The 19,446-nt window shown below is 44.9% G+C and overlaps 1 protein-coding gene across 1 annotated transcript in view; it reads right to left on the bottom strand.

The window, feature by feature from the left end:
* Positions 1–19,107, bottom strand: part of LOC130373611 (contactin-associated protein-like 5) — a 52,139-nt gene extending 33,032 nt beyond the window's left edge. Inside the window, exons 1-7 of the mRNA XM_056580226.1 lie at positions 19,016–19,107; positions 14,079–14,272; positions 7,529–7,676; positions 4,226–4,438; positions 3,417–3,604; positions 2,795–2,938; positions 509–803 (exon numbers count right to left, since the gene is read on the bottom strand). Coding sequence (XP_056436201.1) covers positions 509–803; positions 2,795–2,938; positions 3,417–3,604; positions 4,226–4,438; positions 7,529–7,676; positions 14,079–14,252 — 1,162 coding nt within the window. The 5' untranslated portion in view covers positions 14,253–14,272; positions 19,016–19,107. The remainder of the gene's footprint in view (positions 1–508; positions 804–2,794; positions 2,939–3,416; positions 3,605–4,225; positions 4,439–7,528; positions 7,677–14,078; positions 14,273–19,015) is intronic.
* Positions 19,108–19,446: the final 339 nt, after the last annotated feature.

Raw genomic sequence — 19,446 nt, 5'->3', positions numbered from 1 at the left:
CTGGCGTGGGTTTCCACTGCTGAGCAGACCTAGATTCAGAACTAGGTTTGATGGATGGGATTCTGTAGTATTTCAAGTATTGCATGCCAAGCACGATATTTAGACCTTAGCTAAATCTTTTCCCCAGGATCCTTGCAAACAAATTACACAATTTCCTTTCTCAGTGGTGCAACAAAAAGATATGCCTTGCAAGCTTACATTTTCCATGTCAAAGTATGTTTTTTTTTTTTCATGCAAAATCACGAATGTCACCGCAGAAGTGATGCCCACTTCCGCATAGAAATAATGTGGTGTAGTCTATATTTGACTATTTCATTTCAAGCTGCGGTGCCCTGGTTTGGGCAATCACAAGTCTGTGTGTGTGCATGTCTGTCTGAGTGTGTGTGTGTGTGTGTGTGTGTGTGTGTGTGTGTGTGTGTGTGTGTGTGTGTGTGTGTGTGTGTGTGAGTGTGTGTATGTGTGTGTGTGTGTGTGTGTGTGTGTGTGTGTGTGGCCTGGCGCCCCTCACCAGTAGAGACCTGGGACTTCTGCTGGGCAGAGGTGTGGAGGGTGAGACGCAGCCGGCTTCCGCTGATCTGCAGTTCCACTCTCTGGGGCTCGGGGGCCAGACGGACCGAGAGCAGCAGCCCGTCGGCGTTCCACGTCCGGAACTGGAAGCGCAGCGAGAACGCTCCCCCCGTGCCGCCCGCACCGGCCGCCGCCGCCGCCGCCACCGTTGCCGGGAGCGACAGGAAACTGGCGCTGGAGCTCAGGAAGGTGGCGGCAGCCTGCTGGGGCTCTGAGCAGGAGAAGGTCACGTTGCCCTGGAGACCAGAGCGAGACAGAGTGCAGTGTCACCTTGCCATCCCCGGAGTCGAGATCAACTCTATTTGCAATACTGTTTAATTAAACAGACGTGAATACATATTTGAATTCTCCAAAGTAGCTGCAAATCCCTCCCGGTTCTTGCTTCATTAAATGGCTGATCCAGGCAGCCAGACAGACAGTGAGTCACACACACGCACAATTATTGCAATGTCTCTCTCGGCAATAGAAAGAAAATATCTGTAAAAACAATGACCGGTTCACTGCGTTTGAATTGGTCGACTCAAACTTCAGTATGAGGTTTTCAGCATGATGAAAATAATCTTCTCCCAAGTCAGCCACGCGTATAACAATAGAGGGATACATATCCGATTGTTCTTATTTTCCAGCGGCCCTGATCTAGATTGAAGAAGATCATGCAGGAAGAGAGGGAAAATGATGTAACTTCAAATTGACAGACAGACAGACAGTCAGACAGACAGACAAAAGGACGGGGTACTGGGTTAGGCCGGGACGGTGACACTGCAGGGAAGTGGGTTAAATGTCACCCCCATACGCAACGGAAACGCCCAGGGACAGCAGGAAGAGAACAGAGGAGAGCCGCCTTTTGGCAGGCGGCGGCGGAAAGGTCACGCCAGCGGTGGCGTACTGCGCATGGCCGCCATCGATCCCCTCAGACCCGGGGAGGAGGGTAAAAGATGAGAGCGCCCGTTTCAGAGTCCGACCATCTGCGGTTCCTCGCGGGAAAACGCTCAGGGCCAATCGCAAGGAAAAGGCTGGCAAGCACACACCACGTTCAGTCGGAATACATTAGGTGTCAGACGGTATCAAAGTGGACCGAGCGCGTTTCGGCTCGCCGCCCGCCCGCCCCGCGACCGCCGTGTGTGGTTCCACGTGCGCGGCTCCACGTGCACGACGTCCAGCTGCGTTCAAAGGAGTCCGCCCGGGTCCACGTCTATAGCCAGGACGGTGTGGATCGAACCAGGCGAGAGGAGCGAGGCGTGAGAGTGGAGGGAAGGTGTGTGTGTGTGTGTTTGTGTGTGTGTCTGAGTGTGTGTGTGTGTGTGTGTGTGTGTGAAGGAGGCGAGGGGGGGGGGGGGAGTTGGGGACTGGGGGGGGAGGGGCGGTGGGCTAACTTCAATAATGCAAGTCACCTCCGGGCTAGAGGTGGGAGGTAATAATAACTTACGCTGGCACGGATCAGTGGACACACTCCCCCGGCCCCCCCGACTCCGTCCCAACACAGCGCACAACCAGGCCTCGCCCTCCTTCTAAAGTGGGACCAAAGGCAATTCCACTTTCCATCTCTTTGTCCCTCTTGTGTGCTTTACACCAAAAGATCCACCGCCACATCCACCCCACCCTTCCCTCCCTCGACCTTCTCCACGCCCTTCCTTTGCACCTCTACGCACCAACCCCCCCTCCACCCCTCACCCCACCCACCCTCTCCGCCACCATGAGCCCCCCCCCCCCCCTCCCGCCTTCTATGTAACGGCTTGTAATTTGCGTTGTTACCCGCCATAGCGCTCTCTTCGCTGTCCCTCTTCGTTGATTCGGCTGGGAGGAAGTCCAGAATGAGGCATTGTCTCTCGATAGTTAACTCCGATGCCCAACAACTAAAGGAGGACCTTGGATTGAACCCCTGCTGGGGACTTTTGTGGTTCGTTTTCGAGTGTGTATATTTGCTTGTTCCAACAGTGTTTACATCTGCTGCCCTCCGGCGTACTCTGCGTGACCTACCACCTCTAAATATATTTGATTGTGTTGCGGTAGCAAGGTACCGCTGGATAAGTAGCACCTGGCCCTAACACTCACAGCAAGGCTGAGCATGGGGTAAATAAAGGTGACATTCGGCGGAGGGAATAAGAACAATTCTTTGTTTTTGCCCTTCCACTCCGCTGCTTTAATGAAGAAGGGCCTGCATAATGGATGACATTAGAAGTGCAGTGGAAGGGAATGCAGCATGTTGGCGATGGGAACAGGCTCTCACCACGCTGTATATCTGGGGCTTGCGTCTCTTGGCCAGGTCGATGATGTTGATCCCGTTGTAGTACAGGTTCTCAATGCAGCCGTGGAAGTTCTTCCTGATGAAGGTGCCAGGCTTGCCGGGAAGGGGGATACCCCCAAAACTTAACTTGGAAAGAAAAGAGGGATCTGGCATTAGCCATGCCTTTTAAAGGCGGCTTCTGGTTGTTGTACAGCTGTCCTAAGACACATTTAATGTAATCCAAAAACAATTTCATTCATTCCAGCAATATTGTTCCTTATAATAATCGTTATTATCGTTATTAATTTTTTATTTTTTCCTCTGTTTGTATTGAAGTTACAAACTGTGGATTACCAATTGTGGCATGTACTTAACTCAGTATAATTATATTGACTGTACCATCTAATTCCAGCAACGAAAAGTGCTGCCCAAACACGTTTGGAAATCAACCTGATAAGTGCGCGGGGCGTGTTGTAACAGTATAGGAGCAGAGACATTGCATTCTCGTCGCTGTTGATGCTGTTATCGCTCGCCACACGCTCAGCTGCATCCGAATTAAAAATGCATCTAAAAATACCCGTCCACAGGTCGGAAGGTGTGATGTGTGTTTGCATGGGAAACATACCTCATAGTCCACCTCCAGGGAGTCCCCTTCTCCCTTGGTGCGGAAGTGCTGTGTGTGGGAGTCCACCGTGAGGTTGACCTGCTTGTTGAAGCGCTCGATGAGGACCGAGTGCCAGTGCTGGTCGTCCAGAAGGCTGCCCAGAGAGACCGCCACGCTACGCCCACCGCTGGATCTCAGCCTTGTGTCGTCTGGAACGCGGCCGCAATGCGAGGATGAGAAACGGGGCATAAATACTGGAGAAGCGGGGCAAGGCTGGTGGTGTCGTTAGGAGTTTAGCTTCTTTTTTTTTTGCAGCGTGTTCAGATCCCCCCAGAGTGAACCTTTAAATGGCTGAGGCCACCGAGTCATTGGAGCTCAGGTGCTGAGGTAATTGGAAAGGCAAAGAATGAAAGACACACACTCACACCGCACAGATGGGATCACACACACACACACACACACACACACACACACACACACACACACACACACACACACACACACACATGTAAACACCCAATCACAAATAAACTCACACTTGTGTACAAATGGAGTATGTAGGACTCACACACACAAACACACACACTATCACACAAGCACGCTCATACTTTTTGTACAAATGTAGTATGTACATCGCACATACATGCACACACACACACACACACACACCCACGTACACACACCCACAATTATACACACACACACACACGTACACACACACACACACACACACACTCACACACAAACAAACACCAACCTCTAGATGGTTACAAAACAGGGCTTTCAATACTACCTCCCCCATTTTCAACACCCCTCTCCCCGGCCCTCACCCCTCTCGTCCAGGTTGAGGTAGAGCGCCAGCCGGCCGCGGTGGAGCTCCAGGGTGATGTAGTCTCCCCTCTGGCCCTCCCCGTGCAGCAGCACCCCCTCGGCCTGCCGGCTCTTGAAGCGCAGGGAGACCACGTCCTTCACCGTGGACATGGACTTCTGGTTGAACCGGTAGAGCAGGGAGCTGCGGCCGTCAAAGTCCGCCACGTACGATTCTGCAACGGAGATCCATGAGGGAATGTTAAACAAATTGAATGAAATGAAGACGCTTGGGAGAAGTGTCGCCTCTTGCATCTGGAGCTGCTGATGCAGTGTTTATTAAAATATGTATAAATATATATATATATCACATCCCATCTGTTGAAAGCCAGGCTGAAGCAGTGCTTCACATCTGTACAGGCGGCGATGGGATTGTACTTGAAACCTTCTATATGGGACTTGAGTTGTGTTTCATATTTCTTTTCATGCGTTTATTATTGTTTTCATCAACAGGAGTGAATGCAGCCTTTTGAAAGCGCCCCTTGCTCCCAGGAGTATTCCGTTCTCAATAAAAAAACAAAACATGCAAAGAAATAACCCCAGTGGTGCTTTGACAGGGGAAATGTTTGCAAAGACATGAGTGTTTTATTTGATTGTAATCTCAACAGGAGTGTGAGTAGTGCAGGTGAGCTTCTTTAAGGGAGAGGCGAGATGAAAAAGAAGGTAGCCTACAAATAACTAGCCCCAACCCTGTCCTTAAAAGACCGAACCAGACCAGAACCAACAGAGTGGACACAACTAAACACTTACACCATCCACTAAGATAAAACCGCCCATTACGAACTCTGTTGCTCTTTTCTTCTCAATACTTGCACAAATCATTTCAAACGTTAGTCATCTTTATATTTATTTCCCAGCCTGTTGCCTCTAACAAGAGAAAGACATTCATGGCATGTTTCTCCTTTTTTTACCGTGTAGAAAGGACTGCTCTGCAGGTATAAAATACACACATATGCTCTCACTTGCCATAGCAAGAATATAATTATATTGCATTTAATGATATGATGTCCGATGTGTATGTGTTCATGACATGTTAGCAAGTGAAATGTGTCAACACTTCCATTTCCCTGATGGGAACACTTTCCCAGATTTTCTATTATGTCTGTGCAGATAAATATAATTTGCTACCATCAAATGTTCACAGTTATACAAAGTATATCCCACCTCTCAATATTTCATTGTACATGCACGGCTTATAGGCATGCCCTTTAATGATTTAAAAAGCCTCGCAAATCTCAACCGTCATCGTCATCTGGTCGTCATCATCATCATCATCATCCCTGAGGGAGTTCTCATCGGAAAAGAGAATCTCCTCTACAGAACAACCCCACACCCTCTGGTGTAAGTGCACCTTCATCATCCTTGACGCACACACACGGTATTGCACAGGTGCGGTCGCTCTCCCCTCAGCTGTCTTTGTTAGCCGCCGAAAGCTAGCGCGAGTGTTCTTTTTGCATTAGCGCGGAACATAGTCGAGGCGGGCTGCGCGTCATGCAGCATTCATAACCGTGGCGCGAGCACGCTCATCCAACATTAATACGACGGGGAACAGCGTGGCGGAACGGTTGGGGCATTATAAAACTGCTCACTCAGGGATAATTAGAACTGTCTTTCACAGGGCAGTAATTCACTGGCTCATCCCCGTTCAGGGGCATCGTGCTACGTGTGGCAGAGGAGTCGCCGTCACACCCTACGCCCCTCCCTTCCCCCCTCCCCACCACACCTCCCCCTAATCCCTCGCTTCTGTTATATTTATTTTGTATCAGCTAGAACAGCAGTTTGCTGCCTCGCAACTCTGCAGAAGCTGTTGTCTGTGTGTGTGTGTGTGTGTGTGTGTGTGTGTGTGTGTGTGTGTGTGTGTGTGTGTGTGTGTGTGTGTGTGTGTGTGTGTGTGTGTGTGTGTGTGTGTGTCACCTCACAAGCCTCTGTATACACCACGCATTCTCCCAAGCACCGCCCCCTGCCAAACCCCCAGCGAAGCCAAAACCCACAAAATGTCCATCACCCCTGCTATCCGTGCTTCTCATGTGACGTCTTAATAGTCATAATCATAGCATGATAACGATGCTCTGGAATGCATACGCAGGCGAGAGAAAACATGTGGCAGCTTCACGACGACCAATGAAACACTGGATTACCATGACTGATTAAATATGAGATGCGCTAATCATCAGATTGACTTATTATGGTTGATAAGAGCATTAAATTATGTCGTAATCATAATGCCTTCGCCATATCCCTACATTAATCCATTATATGTGCAAAATATGATTTGATTCTTGAACCCATACATGTATCTTTTATTTATAACACTCTAATACTTTTCCCTAAAGTAAAAAAAAAATGAAATTCTGTCCAGGCAACTGTTGGTAGAAAATATGGATGTTATGCCAATATTAGTGACTTTTATCATAAAAACTAAATGGCAGCTGTCTATCCATATGTTCTATTTGGATCTGCATGCAGTACAATAAACGAATAGGAATGGATAGGAGTAGTTAATACTGTCAGTTGAAAGTGCATTTGAGAATATTTTCCAAGAATGTACAAATTATGTGTTCAATCAGCGCTTAGGGGAGGAAGTTCCTGTTCCAACGAACGAGCAATGCCAGACCGCCAAAAGTGGAGCTATCTATGGTGCAATCAAAACGGTTTTATCCAAAATAGTCTGAATAATAACGTTCAAATCAAATCGTCAAGGAAGGCTTTTTTCGCAGAGGAAAATATGTTCTTGCTCTGCTTCCAACTGGTTACGGCAAGGGCAAAGAGAGCAATAGGGTCAATAGCTATTAAATACCGGCTGTATTTTGTTAACTAAAGCCGTGCCCATATTTGGAAATCAATTGCTTCCTACTGAAGGCCAGGCTGAACACACACCTCAATATCTGGGTGGTCTCACAAGGCTGGCGTTTTGATGCTTGTCTTATTAAAACGTTTTATGAATGGTTCATCATGTTCCCACAGATATCCAATGCATTCCTAACATTTTAGAACTACAGAAAGAGTAAGGAGTCAAGAGGAATGTGTGTGTGTGTGTGTGTGTGTGTGTGTGTGTGTGTGTGTGTGTGTGTGTGTGTGTGTGTGTGTGTGTGTGTGTGTGTGTGTGTGTGTGTGTGTGTGTGTGTGTGTGTGTGTGTGTGTGTGTGTGTGTGTGTGTGTGTGTGTGTGTGTGTGTATGTTTGTGCATGTGTGTGTGTGTATCTGTTTGTGTGTGTGCTCCTACTAGTGTGGGTGCTTTAGAAGCTGTCAGGCCGGTGGAGACTCACTGTAGCCACAGCCGTACACCTCCACTCTGAGGCCCAGCCAGCCACTGGGGTTCCAGTCCAGAGGGAGCAGCCGCAGGAAACGTGTTCTGATGGAATGGGAGAGCTTGTTCTGCACCACGGCCTCAGAGTTCATGTTCCCAGGCAGCCTCTGCACAGAGGGAGACAGAGAGAGAGAGAGAGAGAGAGAGAGAGAGAGAGAGAGGGAGACAGAGAGAGAGAGAGAGACAGAGAGAGAGAGAGAGAGAGAGAGATAAAGAGATTGAGAGAGAGGAAGAGAGAGCAACAACAACGGAGACAGAGAATGAGCGAGAGACACAGTGAGTGCGTGTTCGGAATTGGAACATTATTTCCTTTTCTTTAGTAAAGCATCATTGTCCCTTAATGTCAAATAAGATTATCAATATACTGTATACTGTATAACAAGGCCCTTCAACTTTTTTTTAATTTTAAATAAGTAAGCGAATTAAACATTCTCTCCATCAGATTCTTCATGTTGGATCTATCGTTGACCCAGACAGAATAATCTATACACTGTAGCATGGCGAGACGGCCTGAATACATATATCCCTCCATTGGTTGAGGAAAGTTTCCATCGAAGAAAATTGCAAACAAATGTAATAAATAGGCAGCAGTGAATCGGCAAGAACTCATACAGCACGAAGTAGCCACTTGAATGAAAAGAACATGAAAGTGAATTTGGAGAAAGATTGCTGTAATGGTGGAGCAGAGAGAGTTTAGCTGGCCTTATTAATACACTCTGTGCCTCTCGTTGCCTTGACATTTGAGTCAGTTATCGCTGGATGACGGAAACTGGATTCGCAGCTGTACTATTTCTAGCGTCATACCTTTTTTTGTATGTATGCTCCATTAGCTTAACAAGCATGAATTGGGCATAAATACATACACATTGGATGCTAGACATTGTCGCCTTTGGATTCACGCAACAGCCTACAGGATTTCACTGTTATGTGTTATGTGAATGTAAAAGTGCAGTGCCCGTTTGATACGAGCCCGATCGGAAGGGGCTATGGCTTGGACACTGAAATTGCCACTTGATGCTTTCTAAAGAACCGCTCATCCAAACAACTTCACACTCCACACTGCACTTCCTTGGTGTCCTCAGCAATGCACCCGCGATGTGGGAAGATGATCGGATGAATGGTTGTCAATCAAATTGAAGGGCAAACATACATAGCGAGACGCCTGTAATTATGGTGAGTGGACCGGACACGTTTCAGCCAATCCACGAGCGTGCAAAGATTTAAAAAAAAAACACTGGCGCAAATCGGGATAACGAAACGCTACGAGAAGGGAAAAACATCGCTTTGTCCCTTGCAAATTGTTGGCGATGGTTGGTGTTTGTTGGGGCAGTGTTCAAACACCCTTAGAGAAATATTCTACCCTTTAAACCTTATTCAAAAAATACTACACCTAGTATCCAAGGACCAGGGAAATAGTGAGCTGCAACAAGTGGCTGTAGCTCGGCAACCATGCGTCGATACTGCTCTCTAACCTCGTCACCACTGAGCGTTCACAGTTGGATCTTCACTGAAAGCCATTGTACAAGCCGCTGAACAAATACGCTTTTGTTGGAGCCAGGTCTCTCCCCACCTATTTTCGCCCAATGATTGCTTCTTTGGTTCAAAAACACATTACCAAAACCTCTTCAGGGTTGTTATGACAGTTAGGCTTCATGTTGTTTCAGGTATTTGCAGCTGTAATACCTTCTGACTTTAGAATTTAATTAGCTATCAACCATATTATAGCAATAAGCCCAAATTACCAAAAATGTGTGCATTTCAAATGCCCAAATTGCACACAGTTGGACATGGCTTTCATGAACTAAACTTTTGCCATATCTGTAATCTTGTCGACCAGCAACTTTGATCAAACACCTTCAAAGTCTTTGAAGTGCTTAAACTGAATCAATTTCCTGCATCAGACACACTTCAGACAGAGCAATCTTTCCGACAACATCGATGTTGCCGTCGTTGATATAAACTTAAAGAACAGCCAACTTTCTTACCTAAATGGACTATTTCACTTTGTACACTGCATTGTGTTGCGTTGCTGATGGAGTGAAAGGAAGAGAGAGAGAGAGAGATTCAGACGGCAGAGGGAAAGGCGGACATCTATGGTAAAGGTGTATTAAAAACCTTCCCTAATGCATTTGCTATCTTCACATATCTTAAGTGCACCTTGAAAGGGGGCTGAGGCAAAGTGCAATGCAACTTTGATGTCGATAACGTTGCCTCATATAACTGATGATAATCGAGTGTGATAGATCGAAATGTGTGCTTGGATTTCAATAACCTCAGTGTGATAAGCAATGCCAAATCTCCTTCCACTGCATGAATGATGCATCCCTTTAGAGAGACTGTTGATTGCCTAAAACACACACACACACACACACACACACACACACACACACACACACACACACACACACACACACAAATACACACGCACGCGCGCGCACACACATACACACACACACACACGCACATACACTCTAAATTGTGCAGTGCGGTAGCCTTTCATAGTGAAATATCCTCATATTTCTTTCATTTACTTCAATTCCGCTTGCCTGGTGTGGAAAAGCAAATTATATTTTTAATTCGCCCACAGTCATTAGTATCTTGTTTTAAAATCCTCTGGAGATGTACATTAAGAGTTACACTGCACACTGCTGTAAATCATGCAATTATGTCAATGTCGTCCCACATGTTTTACATTACATACATACTACATATATAAATATCAAAGGGACACACAATTTACACCTTGAAAACCGTATGTTTTTTTGTATAATACGCTTGCTCTATTTGAAAATCACAGAAGAGACGAGTCCTCTCCCAAAGTCGGCCTCGTTATCGGGGGGTTGGGGGGGGGGGGGGGGGGGGAATGTTCGTCAAAAGACCCTCCCAATTACCGCTGGATTCAAAGCAGAGACCTCCCCGTGGGGAGGTCATCAGCCCTGTAAACAGCCCCTGATCCCACAGCGAGGTTGTTGTTTCCGTTCCTGCATGCAGCGTTGAGGGTCTAGGGGCTGAGGGACTGCCTTCCCTGTGCATTACCGAATGACGTTCTTTGGATGACGCTTCTGGGATGAGCAGTATACTCCTGTGACTCCAGTTGGCTCACCGCGTACTTGTAAACGTGTGCGTTAGAACGCGCTCGCATGAGGATACTTGTGTATCCTTGTGTGTGTGTGTGTGTGTGTGTGTGTGTGTGTGTGTGTGTGTGTGTGTGTGTGTGTGTTTGTCTCTGTGTGTGTGTCATGGAAATGTAAGGGCCCTGGGGGTAGTGGATCCTACCCTCACTTGATGCACAACGTAGACCCAATTTGAGGTTAAAGCACAAACACACATACAGTCAAGCGCATGAGTCAAAGCTATTTTCAAAGAATATCGGAAGGTGGACAGAGGAGGGTGATTATAGCCATATATTATAATAATAATAATAATAATAATCATAATAATAATTGATCAGTTTTTTATAGCGTTTTTTATAGTACTCAAAGACGCTTTACAAATAAGAAAAGAATACATACAGACAGTACAGACAATCAAACAAAAGGGAAAAAATAAATAAACAACACCACAACAATAGGCAACACATTAAGAAAGCGGGAGAGAGTGGACGATGGCGGAGGATGATTTGTCAAATGTTGTAGATGAATATGAGAAGAAATCGTACCCATAGTCGATATACCAAGACAACCTTAAGCAGACGGGAGGTAGTGGGTAGAGGGTTCTGCTGTTGAATCTAAAGAAATATATTTTCCTTTTTTGATATTGGATGTTTCTCTTGCGTGGTCCCCTCGGGCCAGATGGACCCCCTGGACTGAGGCGGGCTCGTAATGTGTCAAAGATCGAACGCACCTTAGTGCCATGGCAACCGACGGGGCCTGGCGCAGAGGCGAGGACGGAAAAAGCTCTCCCATGGGGCAATATAAGCGCTTCTTTCTTCTACTGCTTGTTTCCATTCCGCTACAGTTGCACATCAGAGGAGGGGGGGGGGATATATTATTTACTCTGTCCAATGAGGGGGAAAAGACAGAATAGCACCTGGGACAAGAAACATTCAGGAATCTCGTTCATTTATCTGGAGCAGCATCTCACACCGAGATGGTTTTCAGAGGAAAGAAAAAAATGCTAAATGTATTTGACCTTTGATCTAATCTAATTCCCTAGTAAATGCAAACGTCCCTTGATATCAGTGTCACACATCTTCCTATATCCCCGCAAGGAACTTTTAATTTAACCCAAACAGCCGAGGGATCGAACAATAGACCTTGTACAAATGGGCCCTTGCCAATCCAGAATTCAAAGGATTCCGACCTTAGCATGGTCTACAAGAAAGGTTTACCGTACTTTGCTGTGTTGAGGCTGTTTTGTTGTTCAGAGTAGATTAAAAGGCTGGAATATATAGAGAAAGGAAGCTTTTTTCCACTCTCGATACCTCGACATGTTCATCAAGGAGAAAGTAATAGAGCTCTGATGCTCAGACACAAAGCAGAAATGGATGAATCTAAGAAGACGATTAACCTCCAATTAAAGATCCGCTTTTCTTCTTTCGTTTTATTTTTCAAATCAGTTTGAGGTTCCCGATTGTTTGTCGGTGTCCGACGGAGAAAGCAATCCTCAAAGCCTTTGGCCGTCTTTCAGTTGTAATAGACTCCATATTGATCAGCGGCGGGCAACCCCAGCCCCTATGTAATATCGCCACCACAGAAGAAGATGGGAAGAATGGGATGTCTACCGGTCACGAGGTCAGCAGGAGGTAAAATGATCTGCATGTGACATCTGCTCCATCAGAACTCACCCACCTCCCCCTCCGCCTCCACCCAAGACTCCCTTCATCCCCTTTGCAAATATAAGAGGCTTATTGCATGCTGTATGATAAAGAAGAAACAAGAAAAAGCCAACTACAATGCAGAATAGTGGAATGAAAGTGTTTTCTTTGAGGACCTGTCACTCCCCCATTGGTATGCAGGTGAAACCCTGACCACAGCTGCATTGCCCTGTCACATTCTTTGATCCGGGCACTTTAAAATTACCAGCAGCATGTCAATGGACAATGAATATACTCGTACCCTTCTCTCCTCTCTCTCAATTTCCCTTGCTTTCGACTTCGAAGATGAAGAAAAGAATGAACAAAAAGTATCTCATGCCGACTTCAAAAGACTCACTTACTGCTTTCAATGAGAATAACGCTGGGACGCACCCTCTGAAACCAGCATGGCACAATAGATTGAATCAGAATAGCATTCCCCGCTTCTGATGAAGGATAGGGGAAATCTCCAGTGGAGTTTTAAATGACTTTAATAAAGATACTTGGTCTTTCTTGGTACCAAGACCAAGATTTGTCCAGTATCTTATGCAATTCCACCATGGCCATATGTCAGCTGTGTAATAGCTTTCTATGTTTGACTTTTACTTAACATGGATCATATTTCATATTTAGAAATGCACCATTTTACATGTATGTGTGTATGTATGTAGTGTGTGTATAGATTTGTATATTTGTATATAGGTATTTGTGTATATGTAAATATAACTGTATGCATATCTATTCCCAGAAAATGGCTTGAATCACATTTTAAAAACACTGCTCTCTAAAGAAAGCTTAAAACCGATATGCAAACGCAAAATACAAATCGAGAGAAGCAGGTTATCTGGGCAGCATGGCAACACAACGTCCTTGAACGTGACGGATGCTCAAGGCATCTGAGCGAAGTAGAAAGACAGTAATAGAGTGCAGCACTTTGTACTGAGAGTATTCAAAGTTTAACTGCCACTGAGTGACAAGCCAGTGGCAAGATAAGAATGGTGGACGCAGTACAGTGACATGCCGCTATTGTGGAAGAGAGGGTGCAGTGGATGTCGGCAGTCTCGATGTGAAGTGTTATCAAAGATAGGTTTGAGGCACTAGGATTTGTTCACTTTCAATCAAACAAGGTAAAAAAATAAAGGAAGGAAGAACATTTTCTTCAATTGATGCCGGTTTAATAACCGGAGCATAGCTTATAAAGTCTGAATGGCTTTCGGTTATGATTCTGATGTTGGCTATAATGCAATACGTCACAATGTAGCGTTCTTTTTCCAACCTAGTCATATAGGTGTGCATGGATAGCTGTAATTTTGTATTTTACCATGGCAGAAATATAAAGATAAAATCATACAATGATCAATGTGAATATCTAATATTGATTCTTGACGCCACCCAATAGACTTTCCTTCTCTTCAGGTCAATCTCCCATCAATAGCAAAGCACATATTTATTTATTTATGTCCATCCTTTCTTTCTGTTTGTTTCACCTAGATTGAAGAAAGCAATGCACTTGTTTGGAGAACATTACATCTCTTGGGACGTGATTTTCCCATGTTCTCCAAAGACTGTACACACCTCTCGCTATGCTTGCTCTTCGTCTGCACTGCACCTCGAGAGAAACCCATCTTTATTGACCCAAAAAGACTGCAGCAGCAGTAGTAGCGCCTAGCAGCACTGAGCGATCGAAGCTCCTCCGCACTGAGGCGGGACTCACCCCGACGCCGTCCTCCTGCCGGTACTGTTTCCAGGCCCGGCCTGTGTCGCTGTAGAGGAGCATGTAGCTGCTGACCCAGTCCGAGCTGTCGTAGCGCCCCTGTGTGGCCACCGCCGTCACCTCCATCCTGTCCCTGAGGTCCAGCTGGAACCAGGGTTCCTTCTCTGTCGGCATCGGAGACCAGCCTCCCCCCCCTATCGGAACCCAGACACAAAGGAAACAGAGGAAACAACGACGACGGCATCTTCATTATGGGAGGGTAGGGTTCACGGAGATGGGCTGAGTTCGCCCGCGTCAAGCCGACATGAACATATACATATGGCTGGGAGCTTGACCTTGAACAGATGGTAGACGGCCACGCCATTTTACCTGCATATATGGGTCGGCTTGATCGTATGTGTGTGTGTGTGTGTGTGTGTGTGTGTGTGTGTGTGTGTGTGTGTGTGTGTGTGTGTGTGTGTGTGTGTGTGTGTGTGTGTGTGTGTGTGTGTGTGTGTGCTTGTCTATGTAGATTTGTAAATGTGTGTGTGTGTGTGTTTGTGCATGTGTGTATACATGTGTGTGTGTGTGTGTGTGTGTGTGTGTTTGTGACTGTGCATGTGCGTCTGTGTGTGTGTGAGAGAGAGAGAGAGAGAGAGAGAGAGAGAGAGAGAGAGAGAGAGAGAGAGATGAATGGCTAGCAGAGCAGATGAATATGGATCAGTGCAATGCTGCATGTGGTGTTGTGATGTTCTCAGTGTAGCGTGTTGATCTGCCAGAGATGAAAGAACCGTTTATGCATCGCCACTGACAAACAAAACACAAACACACAACATAAAAATGAGGAATAGAGAGTCCCAATATTTGTTTCTCCTCCCCGAGTGTCAATGGGAAATTTTATTAGACTTGAATTTATGCTGTCTATTGTGGATTATTAAATCGATAAATTAAAGACAAATATTGGCAAGCCCTTGTGTCTAAACTGGCAAAATTAACAGTTACTTTGGACTAGTTCAGAAAACCTCTTTGCGGAGGCCCGCATTTGTAGCCCTCTGTGGAAGAGACACTGACAGTGAAAAGTAATTTTGTAGGTTACTCTATAGCGTCTATTCCTTCTCCAATCACAGCCCCAGCCGTGGTAAACCCATTGGACACCTCGGCCATGATCCATTGATTTATTGCACTTCTTTCAAACTTCATCTTCAGAGAAACAGAGCTAAATAGAAATTGGGAAATTGACCTTTCTATTTGAGATTGAGGAATGGTTATAAACATATTTCAACTGCAATCCTGTCTAAGTGAAACAAGAGTTCTAAACGTTTCTGCGTTCAAAATGGTGTTCTTGTTATTTTATTCTTGATGCCGTTTTAAATATCCTCAGTTCGCACTATGGAAAAGTCAGTCCGACAGATTGGAATGCAATGAACACATACAGTCAAACACATTGACGCAGAATGCCCACGCATTTATTCATTATTTCCGTGCCAAAACAAACTGTGTTCTTGTCTTTAAATTTTGAATTTCTAGTGACTCCTGAGGTTTTTCCTCCTGTCGATATTGAATGAAACTGTGTTTTTGTGCCATCTAGGAATGTGGATTAAAACCCTTGTAGGGAATTTAAGCTATTGTGTAATCTTTTGAGATGACCAACGCATGCTTGCGTACGGATAGATAGCATGTCTGACAGTAGAAAAAATACAAGGTTGTTATTGTTTTGAATGCATTGATTGAATGTTTGCTCATGGTGCAAATCACACTTGATAATGGACTTTCAACTAGCCACTCAGATGGATCAATAGTAGCTATTTATTCACGTCATAGGAGGATTTAATAACATACCAGGGGTCATATCACACACACACAAAAGTGTTTTTAAAGTGTCTTGATCGCAACAGCAAGGAACAATTGACGTGAGCTAAAGGTTTCAAGGCTAGCTACACGTTTTTTGCTGGTTAAACAAGTTATTTATTTGATGGCATCAATTAGTAATTTTTTCCCAAATCAATTACATGGCAAATTACGGGAAATGCGTCCCAGGCCTCCCTCGGGAGGGATGTAGGTTATTGATATGACCACGGTAACTAGATAGTGGAAGATGGGAGAAAATTGATTAATTATGATTTCCGTCATGTTTCGGAAAAAATTATGCACTGGCATTTCATAAGGAAACTAATATAAATGTTTCATCCCCTTTCAGGGCGTGATTACATGTAGATATCGTGTTAACAGATAAAGTAAATGAACATTTAAACCATGTATGTGAGTTATATATGCGAAGGTATTTGCTTATATCTTTTCTAGCTAACAAGCCAATTATGTTTGTTGTGCCAACAATGTGTACAAATGTTATTTGCTCATTCTGACCTGATCCTATTGTTTTACAAGACTTAGGAGGTATGGCTTTGTAGATTACTGAGACATATTTTAATTGAATCGTGAAACACACAGCTTGCTATTAATTCCTATTACGCATTTTGTCATTTAGGTGTGTGATTATAGTCAGCTATCCTGCTTTCTCAAGATGATGAGAATATCACACAGTGCATAATTTATGGAGACATGAAAGCTACATATCACATGTTGTTCCCAAAATAAAACGTTTAAACATCATCTGAAGATGGTGTGAATATAATTTAAAAAGGAAAACTTATTTGAACAAATAAAATGGGTGATAGCCGAAAAATACGACAGTGTAAGAGTTACACCAGATCAATTAACAACACAATGATGTGGTCAAAGATGGTGGGTTTAATTTGGAGAATGGGGCAGTTGGTGACCACTGCAAATCACGGGTTTAAGGCGGTAGTTAAAATAATAATTCTTTCCCACATTTATGTCCGGCAGAGTTTTTTTTATTTGGTGTGTTTTTTATTAAGTCTCTGACACTGACACGCAGTCTTGGCTTGTCCTCTGGTGCCTGCCAGGTCCGTTATGATGTGGTGGAAATTCAGGGTCGTGATTAAAGTGTGTGTTGGATAACGGGAGGCATCATGAGTTTCATGAAGATGTGTTGTCCCTGGGGGTCTCCTCCGCTATCAGGTTGAAGAAACAGGTCAACTCAGCCAGGGAGGTTCATTACTCAGCGGCTATGGGGAGCTCGGGATGTGGCGGTTGGGTGGGGGGGGGACACCAGCATGGGAGCAGATGAGTGCGGAATATCAAGCCGGAGTCTCGGTCACGGAGGATGCAGCGTTTACTAACCGACCACTCAATAACCCCACCCCTTTCTCCACAAGCTTTCCTGTCGCTGTGGTGAAGGTTGAGGTCCGGGCGGAGGAAAACGTGTCCATGAAACAGGAGGGGTGGACCTGACTAGCATATGATGTTCCTGTTAAACATGCAGGGGTTTTCTTGCATCATAAACCATGCCCAGAGTCTTTTCTCTTCTTTGGCTGCATACAGGGTTGGCCGTGTTCCAAGGGGGATGGCCATTTTTCCCTAACCTAGATTTTTTTTTAAGCCACTGTTTTCACAGAAGATGAATTATTGCATCTCTGGGATCAGCCGCCTTTAAGGGCTAATCTTTGTATTACTGGGGCATTTTCTCCCGGAGTCTCGTGACTTCAAAGATCTCTAGGTATTTTTGTCCGGGATCTGTTGCTCTTGTTCTGGCATTGCTGCAGAAAAGCAGGCCAGCTGAGAGGAATCTAATAATGTTTTACTTCCAAGAAGTCACACAGGTGTTTACTGAGTTTGGGGATCCATCTTCCATTTTAGAATGACACTCGACGGACAAGAATGCCATTCGGCCTTCATATAGATAGCTGTTAATATTCTGAAATCCATTTGGCTTATTTAGTATTTATGAGTCATTCGGGAGAGCAACTACACATGCTCAAGGTGGTGGTGGTGGCCGTGGTGGAGCTTTTGAAGGACAAAGAGTTTTGCCATTCCTTGGAAATTCACGAGAAGCCATGATCTATGTGGGACACAGTTCCAGTTTATCAGTTTAACAGCCAGACGGTTGTCTGGTTGCTGTATACACGGTGTGCACACCATCGCGTGCCTTAAAATACGGGCTTTGTCTGCTGTATCTACAATGTGCTTGTTCTATAACTCCTATCGTGACAGCATGTCACACACTGTAACCCAGAGTATACATTTTCTCCTTCTGAGGGGCTGTCAGGGGCTGTGTGTTGTTGCTACTGATGACTTGCTGAGAGCCAGAGCAGGCATTGACCTCGCCTCTGTCCTTGAATTACTGCCGGAGCTGTCAAAATTAGCGCACAAACACAATGTGACTTTTGCTGTTTAGATTAAGGTACACATTAGCTTTGGTAATGGACTTGGCTGGGTGGCATGCTTTGTTCCTTTTCTCCAATCCAAATGGCTCTCACGCTTTTTTATTAACATATTTGATATTTTTTTCTCCTATAAATAACATTTTACACCAGCCAACTTCAATGAAATCCAATCCGCGGATTAGTCAAAGCACAAAACTATTTGATGATGACTTTAATCAATGAATGGGTTTATTGAATATATTTAAAGATTATAAATGAATTACTTATCACTTACTTATAGATTCAGGAAGGGCAATATGTGGATAGCTGTATAAAAGTAATTGTTATTGGCAAATACCAATTGCGTTATTTTTTTAAACAGATTGAGTTCTGTGTGCGTAATAGACAGGCACACACAATAGTCCATCATCCATAATTGTACTTTGTGCCGATTCGTTGGAAAAGCACCAAACAAAAAGTACAATCACACTGGCTTTGTCTTTCAACTATCTACCAAGTGCAAATGTTATGCAGCAACAAAGCCTGAAAGCAGACTTTGCATTGTTTTCTATAAAACTTACTTTGTGAAACAATACATCTCCTTTTCAATACAACGGACAAACAATTTGTGTGACCTCACAAATGGAATTAATTTACCCCTTTATACCGGATGAAAAGAGTGTGGAAACAGGAGACACATCACACACCAACCACCACCCACCCTTTGTTACTCACCCTCTCGCCTGTTCAGCTTTGCAAACTGGGGCGCATTACCCACAGAGGACTGGGAAGAGCTGTGGAAAGAGGCGTCAGGCAACGTGGACACCAGTGGGCCATCGCAGTTATCTGGGGGATTAAATGCAACAAGGAAACAGACGGGTTAGATCAGAGCTATTTGGACTTGTTCTCAACTCAACGCACCTCGCTCCCATGCAGATGTATCACTTTGCGCTCCCCTGTTCAACTAAACTGTGCATAGTGATGCCTCAGAAAATGAAATGCGTAACAACAACAACAACAACCAGATAATGGGAAATGGATCACATCGGAATGGCACAAATCTCAACATGATCCATGTCTAATGTTGGGCTTCTGTGGACATCTATATAATCACAGGAAAAGGGTTACCCATTGGAAACAGGCATCAACCACGGTTCACATTGAAG

This window comes from Gadus chalcogrammus, chromosome 20 (genome assembly GCF_026213295.1).
Source record: "Gadus chalcogrammus isolate NIFS_2021 chromosome 20, NIFS_Gcha_1.0, whole genome shotgun sequence".
NCBI lineage: Eukaryota > Metazoa > Chordata > Actinopteri > Gadiformes > Gadidae > Gadus > Gadus chalcogrammus.
This window is presented reverse-complemented; position numbering and strand designations above follow the sequence as displayed.